General features: G+C 37.4%; 2 protein-coding genes across 4 annotated transcripts in view; one reads left to right on the top strand and one right to left on the bottom strand.

Moving 5' to 3' along the window:
* AIMP1 (aminoacyl tRNA synthetase complex interacting multifunctional protein 1) overlaps positions 1 to 9,837 on the bottom strand; it is a 34,147-nt gene extending 24,310 nt beyond the window's left edge. The window contains exon 1 of the mRNA XM_068543273.1: positions 9,735 to 9,837. Within this exon, the coding sequence (XP_068399374.1) occupies positions 9,735 to 9,736 (2 nt within the window). The 5' untranslated portion in view covers positions 9,737 to 9,837. The remainder of the gene's footprint in view (positions 1 to 9,734) is intronic.
* A 199-nt stretch (positions 9,838 to 10,036) lies between these two features.
* The window catches only part of TBCK (TBC1 domain containing kinase), a 243,424-nt gene continuing 234,749 nt past the window's right edge, over positions 10,037 to 18,711 (top strand). The window contains exons 1-2 of one of the 3 annotated variants that reach the window (XM_068543272.1): positions 10,037 to 10,056; positions 17,291 to 17,512. In XM_068543272.1, the coding sequence (XP_068399373.1) occupies positions 17,320 to 17,512 (193 nt within the window). In that variant the 5' untranslated portion in view covers positions 10,037 to 10,056; positions 17,291 to 17,319. The other 2 variants (XM_068543270.1, XM_068543271.1) reach the window with 2 other exon arrangements.

Here is an 18,711-nt window from a genome sequence, read left to right as displayed (position 1 = left end):
CCATTCTGACGGTTGTCTTTTTGTCTTGTTTATGGTTTCCTTTGCTGTGCAAAAGCTTTTAAGTTTCATTAGGTCCCATTTATTTATTTTTATTTCCATTTCTTTAGGAGGTGAATCAAAAAAGATCTTGCTGTGATTTATATCAAAGAGCGTTCTTCCTATGTTTTCCTCTAAGAGTTTTATAGTGTCTGGTCTTACATTTAGGTCTCGAATCCATTTTGAGTTTATTTTTGTGTATGGTGTTAGGGAGTGTTCTAATTTCATTCTTTTACATGTGGCTGTCCAGTTTTCCCAGCACCACGTAGTGAATAGACCGTCTTTTCTCCATTGTATATCTTTGCCTCCTTTGTCATAGATTAGTTGACCATAGGTGCGTGGGTTTATCTCTGGGCTTTCTATCTTGTTCCATTGATCTCTGTTTCTGTTTTTGTGCCAGTACCATATTGTCTTGATTACTGTAGCTTTGTAGTATAGTCTGAAGCCAGGGAGCCTGATTCCTCCAGCTCCGTTTTTTTCCCTCAAGACTGCTTTGGCTATTCGGGGTCTTTTGTGTCGCCATACAAATTTTAAGATTTTTTTGTTCTAGTTTCGTAAAAAATGCCACTGGTAATTTGATAGGGATTGCATTGAATCTGTAGATTGCTTTGGGTAGTATAGTCATTTTCACAATATTGATTCTTCCAATCCAAGAACATGCTATATCTCTCCACCTGTTGGCATCATCTTTAATTTCTTTCATCAGTGTCTTATAGTTTTCTGCATACAGGTCTTTTGTCTCCCTAGGTAGGTTTATTCCTAGGTATTTTATTCTTTTTGTTGCAATGGTAAATGGGAGTGTTTCCTTAATTTCTCTTTCAGATTTTTCATCATTAGTGTATAGGAATGCAAGTCATTTGTTTCTATGTAGTTTTTTATTTCTTCTTTGATTTCTTCAGTGACCTCTTGGTTATTTAGTAGCACACTGTTTAACCTCCATGCATTTATGTTTTTTACAGTTTTTTTCCTGTAATTGATTTCCAATCTCACAGTGTTGTGGGCAGTAAAGATGCTTGATACGATTTCAATTTTCTTAAATTTTCCAAGGCTTCATTTGTGACCCAAGATATGATCTTTCCTGGAGAATATTCCATGTGCACTTGAGAAGAAAGTGTAATCTGCCACTTTTGGGTGGAATGTTCTACAAATATCAATTAGACCTATCTGGTCTATTATGTCACTTAAAGCTTGTGTTTCCTTATTTATTTTCTGTTTGGATGATATATCCACTGGTGTAAGTGGGGTGTTAAAAGTCCCCTACTATTATTGTGTTACTGTCGATTTCTGTTTTCATGGTTGTCAGCATTTGCCTTATGTATTGAGGTGTTCATATGTTGGGTGCATAAACATTTATAGTTATATCTTCTTCTTAGATTGATCCTTTGATCATTATGTAGTGTCCTTCCTTATCGCCTGTAACAGTCTTTATTTCAAAGTATATTTTACCTGATATGAGTATTGCTACTCCAGCTTTCTTTTGATTTCCATCTGCATCGAATATCTTTTTCCATCCCTTCACTTTGTCTGTATGTGTCCCTAGGTCTGAAGTGGGTCTCTTGTAGACAGCATATATATGGGTCTTGTTTTTGTATCCATTCAGCCAGTCTGTGTCTTTTGGTTGGGGCATCTAATCCATTTACATTCAAGGTTATTATCAATATGTATGTTCCTATTACCATTTTCTTAATTGTTTTGGGTTTGTTTTTGTGGGTCTTTTTCTTCTCGTGTTTCCTGCTGCGAGTTGTTTCTTTAGCATTTGTTGTAAAGCTGGTTTAGTGGTGCCGAATTCTCTTAGCTTTTGCTTGTCTGAAAAACTTTTGACTTCTCCATCGAATGTGAATGAGACCCTTGCTGGGTAGAGTAATCTTGGTTGTAGGTTTTTCTCTTTCATCACTTTAAGTACATCCTGCCAGTCCGTTTTGGCCTGCAGAGTTCTTCTGCTGAAAAATTAGCTGATAACCTTACAGGGGTTCCTTTGTATGTTATTTTTTGTTTTTCCCTTGCTGCTTTTAATATTTTTTCTTTGAATTTAATTTTTGTTAGTTTGATTAATATGTGTCTTGGTGTGTTTTTCCTAGGGTTTATCCTGTATGGGACTCTCTGTGCTTCCTGGACTTGGGTGACTATTCCTTTTCTCATGTTAGGGAAGTTTTCAACTATAATCTCTTCAAATATTTTCTCAGACCCTTTCTTTTTCTCTTCTGCTGGAACCCCTGTAATTCGAATGTGGTGTGTTTACTGTTGTCCCAGAGGTCTCTGAGATTATCTTCTTTTCATTCTTTTTTGTTTATTCTGCTCCTCAGCAGTTATTTCCACCATTTTGTCTTCCAGCTCACTTATTCGTTATTCTGCCTCAGTTATTCTGATATTGATTCCTTCTAGTGTATTTTTCATTTCAGTTATTGTGTTCATTCTGTTTGCTCCTTAGTTCTTCTAGATCTTTGCTAAACATTTGTTTTCTCAATCTGTGCCGCCATTCTATTTCCAAGATTCTGGATCTTCTTTACTATCATTACTCTGAATTCTTTTTCAGGTAGATTGCCTGTTTCCTCTTCATTTATTTGGTCTTCTGTAGGTTTTTACCTTGCTCCTTCATCTGTGAGATATTTTTTGTCATCTCATCTTTTTTGTTGTTGTTTAATAAGTGGGATTGTGTTCCTGTCTTATTGGTTGTTTGGCCTGAGACTTCTAATAGTGGGGTTTTTAGGCTATTGGGCAGAGCTGGGTCTTGGTGCTGAGATGAGGAATTCTGTGAGACCTCACTCCAACGAATATTCCCTGTGGTCTGAGGTTCTCTGTTAGTCCAGTGGTTCAGACTCGGAGCTCCCACCTCAGGAGCTTCAGCCCAACCCCGGGCTCATGAACCAAGATCCTGCAAGCCGCCTGGGGTGGCAGAAAAAAACAAACAAAAAACACAACAACAACAAAGTAAAAAATAAAATTAGACTAGGAAACTAACAGATACGTTAGGAAGAATATAAAAATAAAAATATAGGTGAATGAACAACTGGAAGGTATATCGGTATCACAATAGTAAAAAAGAGGAGGGAAAAGAAAAAAAATAAATACAGGGGGCAAAGGCCTTGGCTGTGGATGGTGAGGCCTATGCAAGGGTGAGGTTTGGGTGGTAGGCGGGGCCAATGCTCAGGACCCACAGGGCTGGAAAAGGCTCTGGGGGCTGTGGGGGTGGGGCTTAGGCTCAAGGAACAGAAGGGGCCCAGGGTGCCCCCCATTCCTGGTCTCAAGAGGGCAGGGGACCTCACCTGGGAGCCCAGCAGGCTTCCTGGGCTCGAGTGAGCAGGGAAAATGCCCTCCTCTCCTTTCCTGCTCCTCCAGTCTGGGAGGGCCCCTCCCACCTGCCTCTCCTGATCTCCCTGGCCTCCCTCCTATACCCCCAAGGACCCACGTGGCCTGGATGGGGGTTTGGAGGGCAGGGGATTGGCCTGGGAGCTCAGCAGGCTCCCCGTATCCGAGTGGATGGGGCAATCGCCCTCCACTCCTCCCGGAGGGCCCCTCCCACCTGCCTCTCCTGATCTCTCCGGCCTCAAGGGTGCCGATTCTGTCTGGCCTCCAGTTCTCCTCCCCTCTCAGTCCCCTTACATCCTACCAGTTCACTTTGGGATTCCTCCCATCTTCTTGGGCGTCAGAGTTCCCCACCAGCGGCCGACAGGCACCCTAGCTGTGGGGAGATGCTAACTCCGTGTCTTCCTACGTGGCCATCTTGACTCTGCCTCTGGATTAATTTCTAATCAGGTCTATGTGTTGACAAAACTTTTCTCAAATATTAAGAACTATTTATTGATTTTAGAATTAGAAGCTCTGGAAACAGGTTTCCTAGTACTTGTTGATTAACTGTCATTTAAACTTTTCAGAAATACAAGTAGGATGCATAAGTTTATGTCAATGTTTTCTAGTAGTATGCAGATAATGATTGCTACCACAGGTAGGAGAGCATAGTTTTTTTAAAAAAGCATTTACAGCCAACAAATCTTGGTTGAATCACATACTACCGGCTGTGTGACAAACTTGGTAAAGGCACTTAACTTCTCTATGCTTCATTTTCTCAATTTATAAAATGAGGATACTTTCACCTGATTTCACCTACTTCCTTAGCATCTCCTTTTTCTTATCCCTTTAATGCCGATGTTCTCAAGGGTTTGATCCTGATCTCTAGTCTCTTCTAGGGATTATAAATGGTCACCAAACAGATCAGTATTTGAAACAACTGAATGTGAATGCCTTTAAGCAAGGCAAAACAGACTTCACCCGCCATTCCCTGTTTGCCATTTATGTTACCTGCCAGGTCCCTATAAATAACACATTCATGACCCAAATTTTACTTATGGTCCCTGATTTTGAGCATGTGCCAGATTTATAGTAGGAAGCAAGATTAAACATGTTCCTTGTACTCACTACACTTTAGGCAAATGGGACAGACACAGAAAACTGGAGAAAATTTTTTAGAAGGGTTATGTTTAGGGCAACACTGTTAGCTTAACAACATCATTGCTTAAAGCTCAGACAAATGTTTTGCCATTCAACCCAGCGCTCATTTCACTACTCTGTGCCAACTGCTCCAGTGATTTTCAATTTTACATTGAGTACCTGCTGGATTTCAAAACTTCAGAAGTTTCCTTAGTCTCCTCTGAGCTTTTAATATGCCAATACGTAAAGGGTTTCTCACAGATGATAAAGTTAATAATGATAGGTAACATTTGAAGAGCATTTATTGTGGGCTGGTTAAATGCTTTACACAGATCATCTACAAATACAGTAATTATCTCCATTATAGAGAGAGGAAAATGTGACTTAAAATTAATTTGCCTCACGTCATGTGGCTAGTTAGTAAATGAGGATTGAAACTTAGGTCTGTCTGATTCTGGAGTTACTTCTTTTAATGCCCAAGCTATAATTTCTGTAAAGGATATACTTACGAAGCATTTCCCAAAGTATTTAGCCATGGACTACTAAGCAAGGAACATCTAATTAACATTTATTTGAACTAGTATTTTCTAAAACAGTTTGGGAATGCTGGCTTAGTCTGTGCCAAAATTAAAAAAAAAAGATTATGCGATTAAAATAGATATAATACTTAATTGCACGCACAGTAATTACAAATCTAAAACATTGACAGAGAGGAAAACAGTACACTGAGTATGTTAACTGTATTTGGATAGTAAGAGTCAAGACTTTTTTTTCTTTTTCCTACACTAAATTTAAAAAAATATACACTTTTTATGATAAAAAGCTTTTGAAAAGTATTATCTAAATTATTCTGCCCTTTCACATTAATTCTGTTCTTCTCAACATAATCACCATATTTCATCAAACCTAAAAAGCTACTGTAAGATGCCACTAATCATAAAATCAGGTGAAGCTGGTTTTAGCAAATACATGAATTTAGACTACATCTGAATCATTAAAACACACACATAAAAGATTACTTCAGAGATTCCTATCATTTCTAAATGACTTCCCTTTACCTCAGCAGTCTCTACAGTAGTCTTCCCCACTCTGATTTTGAAATTGCCAGTACTTTTTAAAAATTAACAAATTCCCTACCCTGGGCTCTCAACGTTAGGAACCAAACATAAACTATTGCTTTGAAATGGAAGTTTTAAGTGCAGACTTTCATTTTTACTTTATACTATAGAGAACTCCACAAAAATTTGGAAGTGATTCTCTATTTCTCAAAATATCTGATTTCACTGTTTCAGAATTGCAATTAGGTAAAAATTTATATTCTCCTTAGACACTCTAAGTATTGTATTTCATCACATATAAGATACCATCAATTGTAAAATGACTCCAATCATAAGATGCTGCATTATTTTGGGTACCATTAAGGAAAAAAACCATGGCTGATTTAACTGATCTAATGCTCTCTTACACTTAGTCACATCCTGTATTATGTACTGAAATACCTGTTTTGAATTTAGCCCTATTTTTATCTTATATCACTCTTGTGTTTCCATGAATTTCTTTTTTGAAAACTGAAGTATAGTTAATTTACAATGTTGTGTTAGTTTCAAGTATACAGCAAAGTGATAGTTTTACATCTATGTGTGTATATATATATATATATATTTCCTTTTTCAGAGTCTTTACATTACAGGTTATTACAAGACACTGAGTATATTTCCCTGTGCTATATAGTAGGTCCTTATTTACATATTTTATTTATAGTAGTGTAGATATGTTAATCCCAAACTCCTAATTTATTTCTTCCATGTATTTCTGCAAATACAATAACTTTTTATTTAAGTGCTAAATGATCTTTTAAAGGATAGTTAAGAGTTTAAACTCAACAACTATGTACCAACAGTACACACAACTCAACTGAACTAATGACAATATTATCAGTTATAACCAAGTTTGCGTAAGTTGGGCAGTGACAACCATGTCACAGCTGCTATTTAGTCTATAATGAGTTTAAAACATTGAATACCCCACTATTTCAGAGCTATAAATATGAGAAAAATGTGCCTATCAGAACTAGTGAACTACAGTAATTTTAATCACTTTTTCTCTCTTCTACCATCATCCCTATTCTTACCTTCCAAACTTCTTTCCTCCATTTGTTTTGTAATCTAATTGCCAAGTTACCCCACTCTAAGAACACCTTTATTACAGTTCTACACAATGCAGCTCTAGGTTAAAACTCCTGCTAGGATTTAAAACATGTCAAAAGTCAGAATTTTTAAACAGGTAAATAAAAAAATTAAATATTTTGAGAACGATACATTCCAGAGACACTCAAAATATATAGCAGTGGCAACCAGCAATAATTCCAGGGGTCTTCTAGTAACCTCTGTCAAAACATAGATCTAAAACTATGCTTTTTGTGAAAGTTCATTTTATTCTTTTTGTTTTTCTTCTAAGCAAAAGGAATCAGGGAATGAACTCAAATGCCAGCAAAAGGATCAGGGAATGAACTCAAATGCCAGCTCTGCCCCTCATTAGCTGTGTGACTTTCTTTTTTTTATTATTGAAGTATAGTTAATTTACAATGTGTTAGTTTCAGGTGTGCAGCAAAGTAATTCAGATATACATACATTCTTTTCCAGATTCTTTTCCCATACAGGTTGTTACAAAATATTGAGTATCGTTCCCCATGCTATACAGTAGGCCCTTGTTATTTATCTGTTTTATATATAGTAGTGTGTATAAGTTACTCCCAAATTCCTAATTTACCCCCCCCCCCCACTTTTCCCCTTTGGTAACCATAAGTTTGTTTTCTATGTCTGAGTCTGTTTCTGTTTTGTAATAAGTTCATTTTTAGATTCCACATATAAGTGATATCATATGATACTTGTCTTTCTCTGTCTGACTTCATTTCATATGATAATCTCTAGGTCCATCCATGTTGCTGCAAATGGCATTATTTCATTCTTTTTATAGCTGAGTAATATTCCAGTGTGTGTGTGTGTGTGTGTATGTATATATATACACCACATTTTCTTTATCCATTCATCTCTTGATGGATATTTAAGTTGCTTCCATGTCTTGCCTATTGTAAATAATGCTTCAGTGAACACTGGGGTGCATGTACCTTTTTTAATTATAGTTTTCTCCACATATATTCCCAGAAGTAGAACTGCAGGATCATACTGTAGCTCTATTTTTAGTTTTTTAAGGAACCTCCATACTGTTCTCCATAGTGGCTTTACCAATTTATATTCCCACCAACAGTGAAAGAGGGTTCCCTTTCCTCCACACCCTCTCCAGCATTTATTATTTGTAGACTTTTTGATGATGGCCATTCAGACTATTGTGAGGTGATACCTCATTGTAGTTTTGATTTGCATTTCTCTAATAATTAGCGACGTTGAGCATCTTTTCATGTGTCTCTTGGCCATCTGTATGTCTTCTTTGGGGAAATGTCTATTTAGATCTTCTGCCCATTTTTTGATTGGGTTGCAAGATGAACACTACAATAGTCCAGTTAACATCCTTTACCATACGTAGTTACAATTTTTTTCTTGTAATGAGAACCATCAAGATCCAGTCTCCTAGCTATTTTCTAATTTGCAAAACAGTATTATTAACTATAGTCACCATGCTGTACATTATATCCCCATGACTTATTCATTTTATAACTGGAAATTTGTATTTATTTTTGATTGTTTTTCTCTACTCACCAGAGAGCCTTCTTCCCGTTTACTAATGAGGACACTGGGGATCCTGGAGGGCTTAAGGGATGGCTATGAGGGTATGGCTAAGAGAAGACAATCCATGTGTTTCAGATACTACGGCCATTAACACAGAAAACCTTTCTGTCCAGTGACATATGCATAAAATTTTAAAAGGGCTATGTCTAGGTCTCCGATGGCCCACTTACCAAACAAGGTCATCTTCTAGCTGGCTCAGATTTTCCCCAATAGGATTTAACCAAACCTTTCCACTCACAGATGTACTCACCATTATCTCTCTTCCATTTCTTAACCAAGAACACAGTTAATAACAGTAGCCACCATTTTAATGGGCCTGGCACATTACATACATTCTCATTTAATCTTTACAACCTTGTGAGACAATAAGGTTACAGATAAACTCAGAGAAATGATGTGACTTGTCTAAATCCTTTCAAATATTAAACGGTAAAGCCATGATTTTAACTCGTGTTTGTTACTCCTAACCTCACACTACAAGTCATTTTTAAAGTGTTTCCAAAACCTAATTAAAGAAAATTAACTCACCATCCATTAAAATTCTTGCATACCTAAATTAAGAACACTAAGAATCTGAATGGTCATTTCTTACCACCCCTAGTCAAGCCACTATCATATCTCCTCTGGATTTATGTAAAAGCCTCCTAACTGGTGTTTCTTCCACCCTATTCCCTCCAGTCTATTCTTGAGAGCAGCCAGAGAGATCCTTTTAAAAAGGAAGTCAGTACTCCACCGCTCAAAACCCTCCAATGGCTTAGATGCCCTCAAGATCCTTCATGACCTGTTCCTGATCTCTGATTCTTTCTCCAGCTTTAGTTCCTTCACTCAACTCTGACCTACAGGCTTCCTTGCTGTTCAGGAGAGTTCCTGCTTGATGGCTTTTGCAATGTCTGGTCCGTCTGCCTGACTGCACATCCCCAAAACAGCCTAACGATTAACTCTCTTGCTTCTGTTCGCTCTTTACTGAAGAGTGATCTTTTCAGTGAGACCTTCCCTGGCCACACTAAAATTTCAACCTATATCCTCCTTCCCGGCTTTACTACTTTTGTTTTCAGCACTCATTACGACCTAAGTAAGATACGGTGTATTTTTCTTAACTTTGTTTAGTATGTATGTTCAATAAAATGTGAACTACAGGGAGACAGGAATTTTTGTCTGTTTTGTTCATTGCTTTTTACCGATGCCTAAAACGGTGTTTGGAACATGGTGGGCGCTGAATAACTACTTGCGGAATAAACGAATTCCTGTCACCGCCTCTCGGTTCTTTCTCTCACACACGCAAAAATAAACATGTTTGTGCATATATCTTTTCCAGTAACATCCTTCCCCTCGGCCCCGCATCCCATTTCTCAAACTCGGCTCCTTCAAAAGGTCCCAAGCTCTTCCCTGCTTCCTCATGCCAAGATTGGCGCTGCTGTGGGCCGACTTCCCCGCAGCCCAGGTCCTATCATCCGAAGGCCACTAAGGGACAGGGGACTCTTATGTTCGCAATCCCGTACCCCGGGACCCTCTGCGGACGACACTCACATGTATCGGTGAACAAGCGGAACCTCGGCCGTCTCGGCCTGGAGCCGGTAAGGACAGCCTCCCGCTCACGAAGGCAGCGAGAAAGGACCCAATGAGGTGTCCTCGCTAAACGCCTGAGCGGTCCACAGATTCTTCTCCAAATTCAATTGCCCCCTTCCCGTGCGCAGCCACACCACACTCCCCGTCGTCCAGTCCCTCAGCCAATAACGCCAACCATTCTGCACCTCTTCCTCGGTCTCTATATTTTGTCGCCAGGTTGGGCGAGGGGCAAGACGCCGGACGTCGGGGTCTTTCTTTAGAGTTCCGTCGCGGAGGCTGTGAGGTCAGAGGAAAAGGCCGAGTTGAGGGTGGGGGGTGGAGAGCTGGGAGTTGTCAGCGGAGAGCGTGGGGTTCGCTGTTTTGGCCGGATGCGGAGCTGGCAACTCCGGCTGACTTAAGCTGGCGGGCAAAGGGCAATCTCTGAGCTCCCGGCGCTCCAGGAGCAGCCTCTTTTGTAGAAGCATCTGAAATGCAGGGTCTGGTGCACTAAGCAATAGCGACAACACCAGCTCCAGCGACAGCTCTGGGGCCCTGTGTAGGAGCTCCATCCCCTTGTCTTTGTGTCCGCCTGCGTCCCCAGACCCAGAGGCAGGTATTTGGGTTTCCCAGTTTTCTGTGTCGTAGTGGTCGGGGCTGGTGGGAGGTAGAGGAAGGTCAGGTGCAGCGAGCGGCCCCGCATTTCCGCCGTGAGTGATAGAGACCACCGGTGCAGCTGCTGGCTGCTGAGTACCGTCTCCATCCCTACCTACAGCCCGCCTTCCCCCTACACACCTGAGTCCTTTGAGGACTGCAGGCGGCTCTTCGAAAGGATCTACTACCTGACTGTTTCAGAGAATTTGGAATCGGCTCTCCCGTTGCTCAACATAGATGCGAACTCTTGCTTTGATTTGTTTCTTGTTTTCAAAGGTTTAGTCAGTTGTCGAGATGTGGCATTCCCTTGTGCAGTGGAAGAATGTGAACGAGTGGAAGTTTCTTTAGAAGTGTTAGTGGTTGCTTTTCAAGGCCTCTTGTCCCTGTTTTTATTTGGGACAGAAAGACAACTTTTTGCGGGAAAGTATATAAAATAAATGAAACCCATTGAAGAAATGTGTAAACTGTTTTATTCGTAATGAAGTATGCATCTTTTGCCCTATTTTTTACCTTTTTCCCTTTGTGATGCATTTTCACTTAAAGTTCTTTGAGGGCGGATATTGTGTCCTGTTCATTGGTGGCCCCGAAGCTGGAAAAACACCTGACTTAAAATAGGAGCTTCAGGATATTTGTTGAATGAATGAATTTTCAAACCCAACTCCTTATGTTGTTTTTTTTCCTCAACTAATCTCTCACCTCAGCTGTCTTTTCCACTGGCTTTCTTCCACTCACCAAGCGGAAAAAAATCTATGTGTGTGTATTTGTTATGTGTGAGCCTTTTTATGTGCACGCATCTAAGAGGTAGTTGAAGCAGAACACATGAGATGTTTAATGCCAACTACTGTTTTATCGTTTTGAATTATTTGCATTTTCTTTATTTGGTTATTTGATTTTTAGTTGTCTAAGTGACAGAGGTATCTAATGGAAGATCAAATAGCATAGTATAAAAGGACTGCCTAATAAAATGCAACAGCTCAGGCTCTTCCTTCCTACCCTCAGTTCTGTTCCTTCAGAGATAATCATTTTTAACCTTTTCTAATTTTAGGTCTGTATGTTGAACAAGTTAAACTGCAAATTCTTTTTTTTTTTTTTAATTGACTTATTAAGATAGGCCACACCATCCACAACCTCTCTACTACAATTTGTTTTTTGTTTTTTAATAATTTTTATTGAAATACAGTTGATTTACAATGTTGCGGGGTTTTTTTTGTTTTTTGGCTGCATTGGGTCTTCGTTGCTGTGCGCGGGCTTATTGCCGTGGCTTCTCTTGTTGGGGAACATGGGCTCTAGGCGCGTGGGCTCAGTAGTTGTGGCACGCAGGCTCAGTCGTTGTGGCGCACAGGCTTAGTTGCTCCGCAGCATGTGGCATCTTCCCGAACCAGGGCTCCAACCCATGTCCCCTGCATTGGCAGGTGGATTCTTAACCACTGCGCCACCAGGGAAGCCCTCTTCTACAAATTTTTGAATCGTTATCACAATTTTTAGTTTTCATATTGGTTAATTTTACAATTCTAAATAATATATTTAAACTTAATTTTTTTCATGTGAACTTTCGAAAATACATATATTTGGCTCCTTATTTGGTAAAATGAGGGAAGTAGAGACTCTACCTTCCTTTACTGCCACAGAAACCACATCCATTCCCACCTTCCCTTAGGTGGACCTTTACTTGTACATCGTCAAAGTTATTAATAGTTACAGTATATTTCTTAACTGCAATTGTTTTTTGCTTTATGTGTTTAAAAACTAGTAAAATGTTACAATATTATGGCTTTGTAAATAATCTTCAGTGCTGAGCCAAGAAGTATGCTATTATACATTTCCTTCCCAATGTTTTAATTTCATGACCTTTGTACCACACTAACAAGAAGATTTGTAATATTAACGTCCAACTGATTACTCTTTCTTCCTCTCCTATAACAAAAATTATGCCATAGTTAAATGTGCTTAATTTTTTGGATTATATACTTCTTATGTAGCTTTTGGCTCTCCTCACTTTCACAGAGTACTTTGCACTTTCTTTGAGGGAAAAGATGCATGTGCTTTATTCACCACATCCTCTCATTCTTTGTATGAGAACCTCCCTTACTCTGCTTGAAGACATTCCCCTTGGAGCCCAATTACCTTCTGTTTAATTGGAACAGATTACTTTCTAGTCCTTTGGTGCAGCTTCTATACTGGATTATATTCATTGAATTCTTGAGTAAGATACATTGTTTCTTAACTCCTCATCTTTTATTATTTGGTTTTCTCCTCTGTTTTGTTAGAATACATCCTAAAGAGACTTATTCATGAAGGTATGTGGATGGTGATTTTATTTTTTAATGTTTGCATGGTTGTAAATGATTATTTTGCTATTAGGAATGATAGTTTGGCTGCGTAAAGAAACAAAATTATGTTTCTTCCAACTTTTCAAGGCTTCACCATCTTCTAACTTCTGTTGTTGCTCATGAGAATGAGTGTCTGATCTTGATTCGTTGATGCCTGAACTATTTGTTTTCTCTCTGAAATGATTAAAATTTTTAGTTATGCTTGATGCTTTGAAAATTTGTCATGGCATGTCTTGGTCTGAGTTTATTCTCCTTGCAGTTAACTCATTCAGTGGAGCTAGGATAAATGTCTCCATTTGGGTGTTTTTTCATTTATTCTCCTTGAAATTAGAAGCCTTTTTAATTTGAAGGTACATATTTCCCTTCGATTGTGGGGAATTTTCTCCCATCTTTCGTAATTTATTCTCCTTTTTTTTCCCTGTTCCCTTTTTTGAAATGCCTATAAGGTGATTGTTGAATTCTTGGGTTGATTCACTATGTGTGTTATCTTTTCTGTTATGCTTTTTTAATCTATTTGCCCATTTGCTTCATGTTCTGAGTAATTGTCTCAACTTTATTTTCCAACACTTCTATGTAGTTTGGTAATCATATATTTAAGTTCCAAGCACTAAGTTTTAAAATTATTATTTTCTCATATTCTCTTAATTTTGTTTCATTTTTCTTTTTTTAAATGAGATGAAATTTACATATATTAGAGTACACTGATTTTAAGTGATCAGTTTGATGAGTTTTGCTACACGTGAACAAACATGACAAACACGACCCTAATCAAGATGTGAAACATTTGGACTACTCCAGAAAGTTCCTATGTTTCCCTCTCCAGTCCTGTCCCCAACCGCACCCCCCCAACCCAGCCAAGGCACTACAGTTCTCTTTTTTATCACTGTAGTTTAGAACTGTAGTTCTAGAACTACATTTAAATGGAGCCATAGGATATGAACTCTTATGTGTCTACTGCTTTCATCAACATAATATTTTTGAGATACATCCATAGTTTGGCATGGTTGTTCCTTTTTTGTTGCTTTTGAAAGCATTTCATTGGATGAATATGCTACAACTTGTTTATCAATTCACTTGTATGATGTTTACATTGCTTCCAGTTTGGGGCTGTTATGAGTAAAACTTCTGTGAACATTCATGTACAAGTATTTTTATGGACAAATATTTTAAGTTTTCTTGGGTAAGTACCGAGTAGGAGTGGAATTTCTGAATCATAAGGGATATTTTTAACTTGAGGACAGTTTTCCAAACAGTTTTTCAAAGTTCTTGTGTCATTTTAACACTACCATCAGCAGCAGAGTATCAGCTCCAGTTCCACATTTTTCTCAACACTTGGTATTACCAGTCATTCCAATTTTAGCCATTCTGGTAGGTGTGAAATGGTATGTTGTTGTGCTTTTAATTTGCACTTCCCTGCTGATTAATTATATTGAGAAATTTTTCATGTGCTTATTGTCTATTTGTATTCCTCCTTTGTGAAAAATACATGTTTCAGACTTTTACCTATTTTTGTTTTTCTTTTTATTATTGAGTTGTAGGCATTCTTTATATATTCTAAGTCTATTATCATACATACAAACATACATATGATACATATACATCTGTTTGATAAAAATGTCATATATAGATATAAATAATATTTTTCTTAACTTTGGCTTGGATTTTTATTTTCTCAAATGTGACTTTTGATGTGCAATGTTTTTAATTTTGATGAAGCCCACTTTATAAAGTTAATCTTTTATGACTTTTTTTTATTCTGCTTGAGAAATCTTTGCCTATCCTAAGGTTGCAAAAATATTCTGTGTTTTTTTTTTTTTTTTGGAGAAGACTTACAGTTTTAGCTTTTACGTTTAGGTCTATAATCCATGTCATATTTTTGTGGATGTAGCAGTAGGAGTTGAGGTTAATTTCTTCCCATGTGAGTGTCTTGTTTTAGCACCATTCGTTAAAAAGACTATCCTTTTCCTATTGAATTCATTGGCCTTTGTTGAAAATCAATTCATTGTATTTAAAAATGATTTTCATTTTAAAATTTAAAATTTTTTTTCAATTTTTATGAAATATATTGTATATAGCACATATATATATAAATAGAGATATAGAATATGGGAATTATGGAGCATAATAATAATATGAACACCCTTAACCCACCAATTAAGAATAAGAATATTATTCAAAATTTTTGAAGCTTCTTATGGGTTATTCCCTAATCTTATGACTGTTTTTCATACAGTGGTAACCTTAACCTCAGGTTTTTTTTTTAATTCCTTTAATTTTTGAATATATTCTTACCTCATATGTAAGTGTTCCTGAATTATTTATTATTTAGCTTTTGTGGTTTTTTAATTTTATGAATATTGGCATAAGTTTTGTGTGACTTTTTTTCCTGCTCAACATTATATTTCTAGGATTCATCTATATTATTAAATGTTGCTATCGTTCGCTTGTTTTCCATCCTGTGTGTTCTTCCATCAGATGAATGTACCACAGTTTATTTAGCCATTCACCTGTGTGTGGACATTTAAGTTGTTTCCAGTTTTAGAGCTAATAGAAACAATACCACCCTGATCTTTCTTGTATGTTTCTGCTTGTGTATGTGTGTAGGAGTTTCTGCAGGAACAAAATAGTGTCAAACTGTCTTCCAAGGTCATTGTACCAATTTACACTCTGTTTCTCCATAATCTAACATTGTGTATTAACAGATTTCTTAATTTTTACTGTCTCACAGGTATAAATTCTCATGTGATTTTAATGAACAATTTCTTGAATATTAATGAGGTTGTTTATCTTCTCATATATGTTGGCAATTCCTTTTCATTCTTTTATGAAATATGTTTGTCCATACCTCCTTTTTTATATAATTGGTGTAATATCTTCTCAAAATTTTCTCAAAACTTTCTAAATATATTAGAGTTAGTTTTGGTTTGGGGTTTTTTTCATAAATTATTTTGGTTGCATCCAGGACAGATTTTTTTTCTTTTGGTTTATTTTATTTTTTGCCTTTTATGCTATAGTCTTTCCTCAACTATCTGATGATTCCTGGACAGTTCGTCATTTAAGAGTTAAGGAAGACTGTCTGGGAGCATTTTGTATGTGGATAGGCTTGTTGACTGGAATACCCTGTTTTAGGATGGCTTGGTAGACGGCCAGATCTTAACTGGGGTCTTACAAATTCCAGAATTAAGAGGAGTTTGCTTTTGTCCACAGTGCTCATACCAACTATTTATTGTAATTCTCACACAGTTTATTTTATTCCTTTAGGGATGAACCATTTTGTTTTTTGTTTTTCTTTTGTTTAGAGGATAAATAACTGGCCAGTACTGGGGGGCTGGTAGCAGAGTTGACTTTTCTGTTCTTCAGCCTTTCAAATTATCTTTCTCATTTCAAATTATCTTTCTCATTTCAAACCTTCTTCTGACTGCTGCTGTTCACCATTGTTCCTGCCTTCTATGAATCTGAAGCCTCTGAACTGAAGAGGCTGAGCAAAACTTCTTGACTGTATTATAGGTTGTAGCTTCCTTCTTTCTGTTTCTTGTGACAATACTCTTCCATATGCAAAATGCTTTACAGGAGTTTCTTCAAGACTTTCATCAGCTCAAGGCCTTTTTCTGTCCTCTTCCTTGTTATGAGTTTATACATTTTAAAACAGTTCTTTTTAATGTTTTAATGAGGTTTCTGGGCAGACATATGAAAAGCAGTCTGTTAACTTGATTTAGAATTCCAGATTTTTATTGTAAAAGCTGAGAAGAGAAGAATGCAGTGCTTGACCGATGGAATGTCTTTTTCGTGAGACACCTGGGTGAGAGACATATTTTTTGTTGGAGGACCTTTTTTGTTGTGGTTGCCATAGCGTGATTCAGATTTTGGAGCAAGTTTTTTAATCTTCAGGCTGCTCCATGATAAAACTCTGGGGCACCATTTGCTTTGGAATCTATGCTGCTAGGACCCCTCAGGATCTACGCATAGAACATCTATTTCTAACCTAGAGGCAATAACATCTGTCAAGATCATTGAGGGGATTAAAACATCACTTGTAAAGCACCTAGCACAGAAACAAAAATTGATTAGTTAAGTAACATTATAGTGCTGTCTGTTGTCTAGTTTAATTTTTATACTATTAATAGAGTCCTTGATTATTTAAAGTTTCTGGTTGGTATCCTTATTTCCTCTTTCCTAACTCCCCTCACTCTGAAAAAGGAAACTCTGTGGGTTATTCAAGCTTTAGGTAAAGAGAAGAGCTTTACTGATATGAATATGCAATAACGAACTTCCTCTAAACTCTTAGAACTGTCAGACATCCTTGTAGAGGGAATGTTCTGTCTTTTCTTTATATGCCATTGAAAATCTTTGATTTTGATTTAGAGCTGCAATATAAATTCATGATTGGGTGGTTCTTCCTCTTTGATATTGTCTTGAAATTTTTTAACTTTTTTTTTTTTAACTGTAAAGTGTAGAGATTGGCATTTTCCTCCAAGTTATATTAGTTATCATGTTTAAGGTCAGAAAACACTGGCTTAATGTCTAGTTGATCTATCAAAAACTTCTCTCCTTTTCTAGGTTATCTTGGAAGATCTAGGACTCCGAAAATGTTTCCCTTGAAGGATGCCGAAATGGGTGCCTTTACCTTCTTTGCCTCTGCTCTGCCACATGATGTTTGTGGAAGCAACGGGCTTCCTCTCACACCAAATTCCATCAAAATTTTAGGGCGCTTTCAAATCCTTAAGACCATCACCCACCCCAGACTGTGCCAGTATGTGGATATTTCTCGGGGAAAGCATGGTAAGTTGCTGTTGTTGTCTCCTATTTTGTGTTCTCTACCCTGTTCCCCTGGTTAGGTTATAATATACATTGTAAACATATAAAGTAATCAGTATGTGTGTGTACAAGTGCCTTCACCTTTCACTCTAGCCAAACTGCATCATTTGAGTTTTCCTTACTACATCTGAATGATTCATATTTCTTAGATCTGAGAATCAAGATTTTTAATTTTCTCTTTCAGGGAAGCCACCTATCCTCAAGCATTTCCTCACCTTTCTAAGAAGGAAATGAAAGTTCTAAAGTTAGAAACTTTAGAATTGTCTATTAGAGTGTATTTTATGATTGAAAGTAATAGTTTGGGTTAAGTTTCTTCAAATGAAGAGAGTCACTAATTTTTTTACCTCTTTGGAGCTGCATTAGTCTTTTCATATAGGATTTCATTTGGAAAAGTTGAACTGTATTGGTTAAAAAGTCAATGTTTCACCAGGAAGATGTTTACTGCCTTTTTTTCTTCCGTAGCCTGTATCTTAGTCCATTCTGGCTGCTAAAATAGGACACCATAAACCGAGTGGCTTATAAACAAGAAAGGTTTATTTCTCACAGTTCTGGAGATTAAGGCACCAGCAGATTCCACATTCGGTGAGGCCCGCCTCTTCATTGACAGCCATCGTCTCACTGTAACCTCACATGGTGGGAGTGGGAAGGGAGTTCTCTCAGGCCTCTTTTGTAAGATCACTGATCCTGTTCAGGAGGGCTCCACCCTCATGACCTAATAACCTCCCAAAGCCCCACCCCCAAACACCATCACACTGAGGATTAGGTGTCAACATATGGATTTGGGTGGGGGAGACACAAATGTTCAATCTGTAGCACCCCTGGAAGGTGCTTATGTTAGCAATATTTTAATTATTTTAAAATTATTTTTGAAAACTTAATTGCATGCTGAGGTTCCATTTCTTAGAATTATTTTAAATGCATCTCACTGAAATATATTTAATTTTTCTAACAAAATGATTTATGAAATTTAACCCTCTATACTTGCTGATATTGTCCTGTTTTTATTCCTACAAAATGGCATTTTCAGGTGTTTCAACCTAACATTAAAGATGCTCAAAAAATGCAAACTGTATTTCCTTTATTGTTTTGCTGAAAAACAGGCTAAATGATACTTTCAAGGTTATGCCTCTTAAAAAATAGTTGCTCTGAAAGTTTTCTAGACT

This window comes from Eschrichtius robustus, chromosome 4, assembly GCF_028021215.1.
Source record: "Eschrichtius robustus isolate mEscRob2 chromosome 4, mEscRob2.pri, whole genome shotgun sequence".
NCBI lineage: Eukaryota > Metazoa > Chordata > Mammalia > Artiodactyla > Eschrichtiidae > Eschrichtius > Eschrichtius robustus.
The sequence above is the reverse complement of the archived record's forward strand: the minus strand, read 5'-3'. Positions and strand labels throughout refer to the sequence as shown.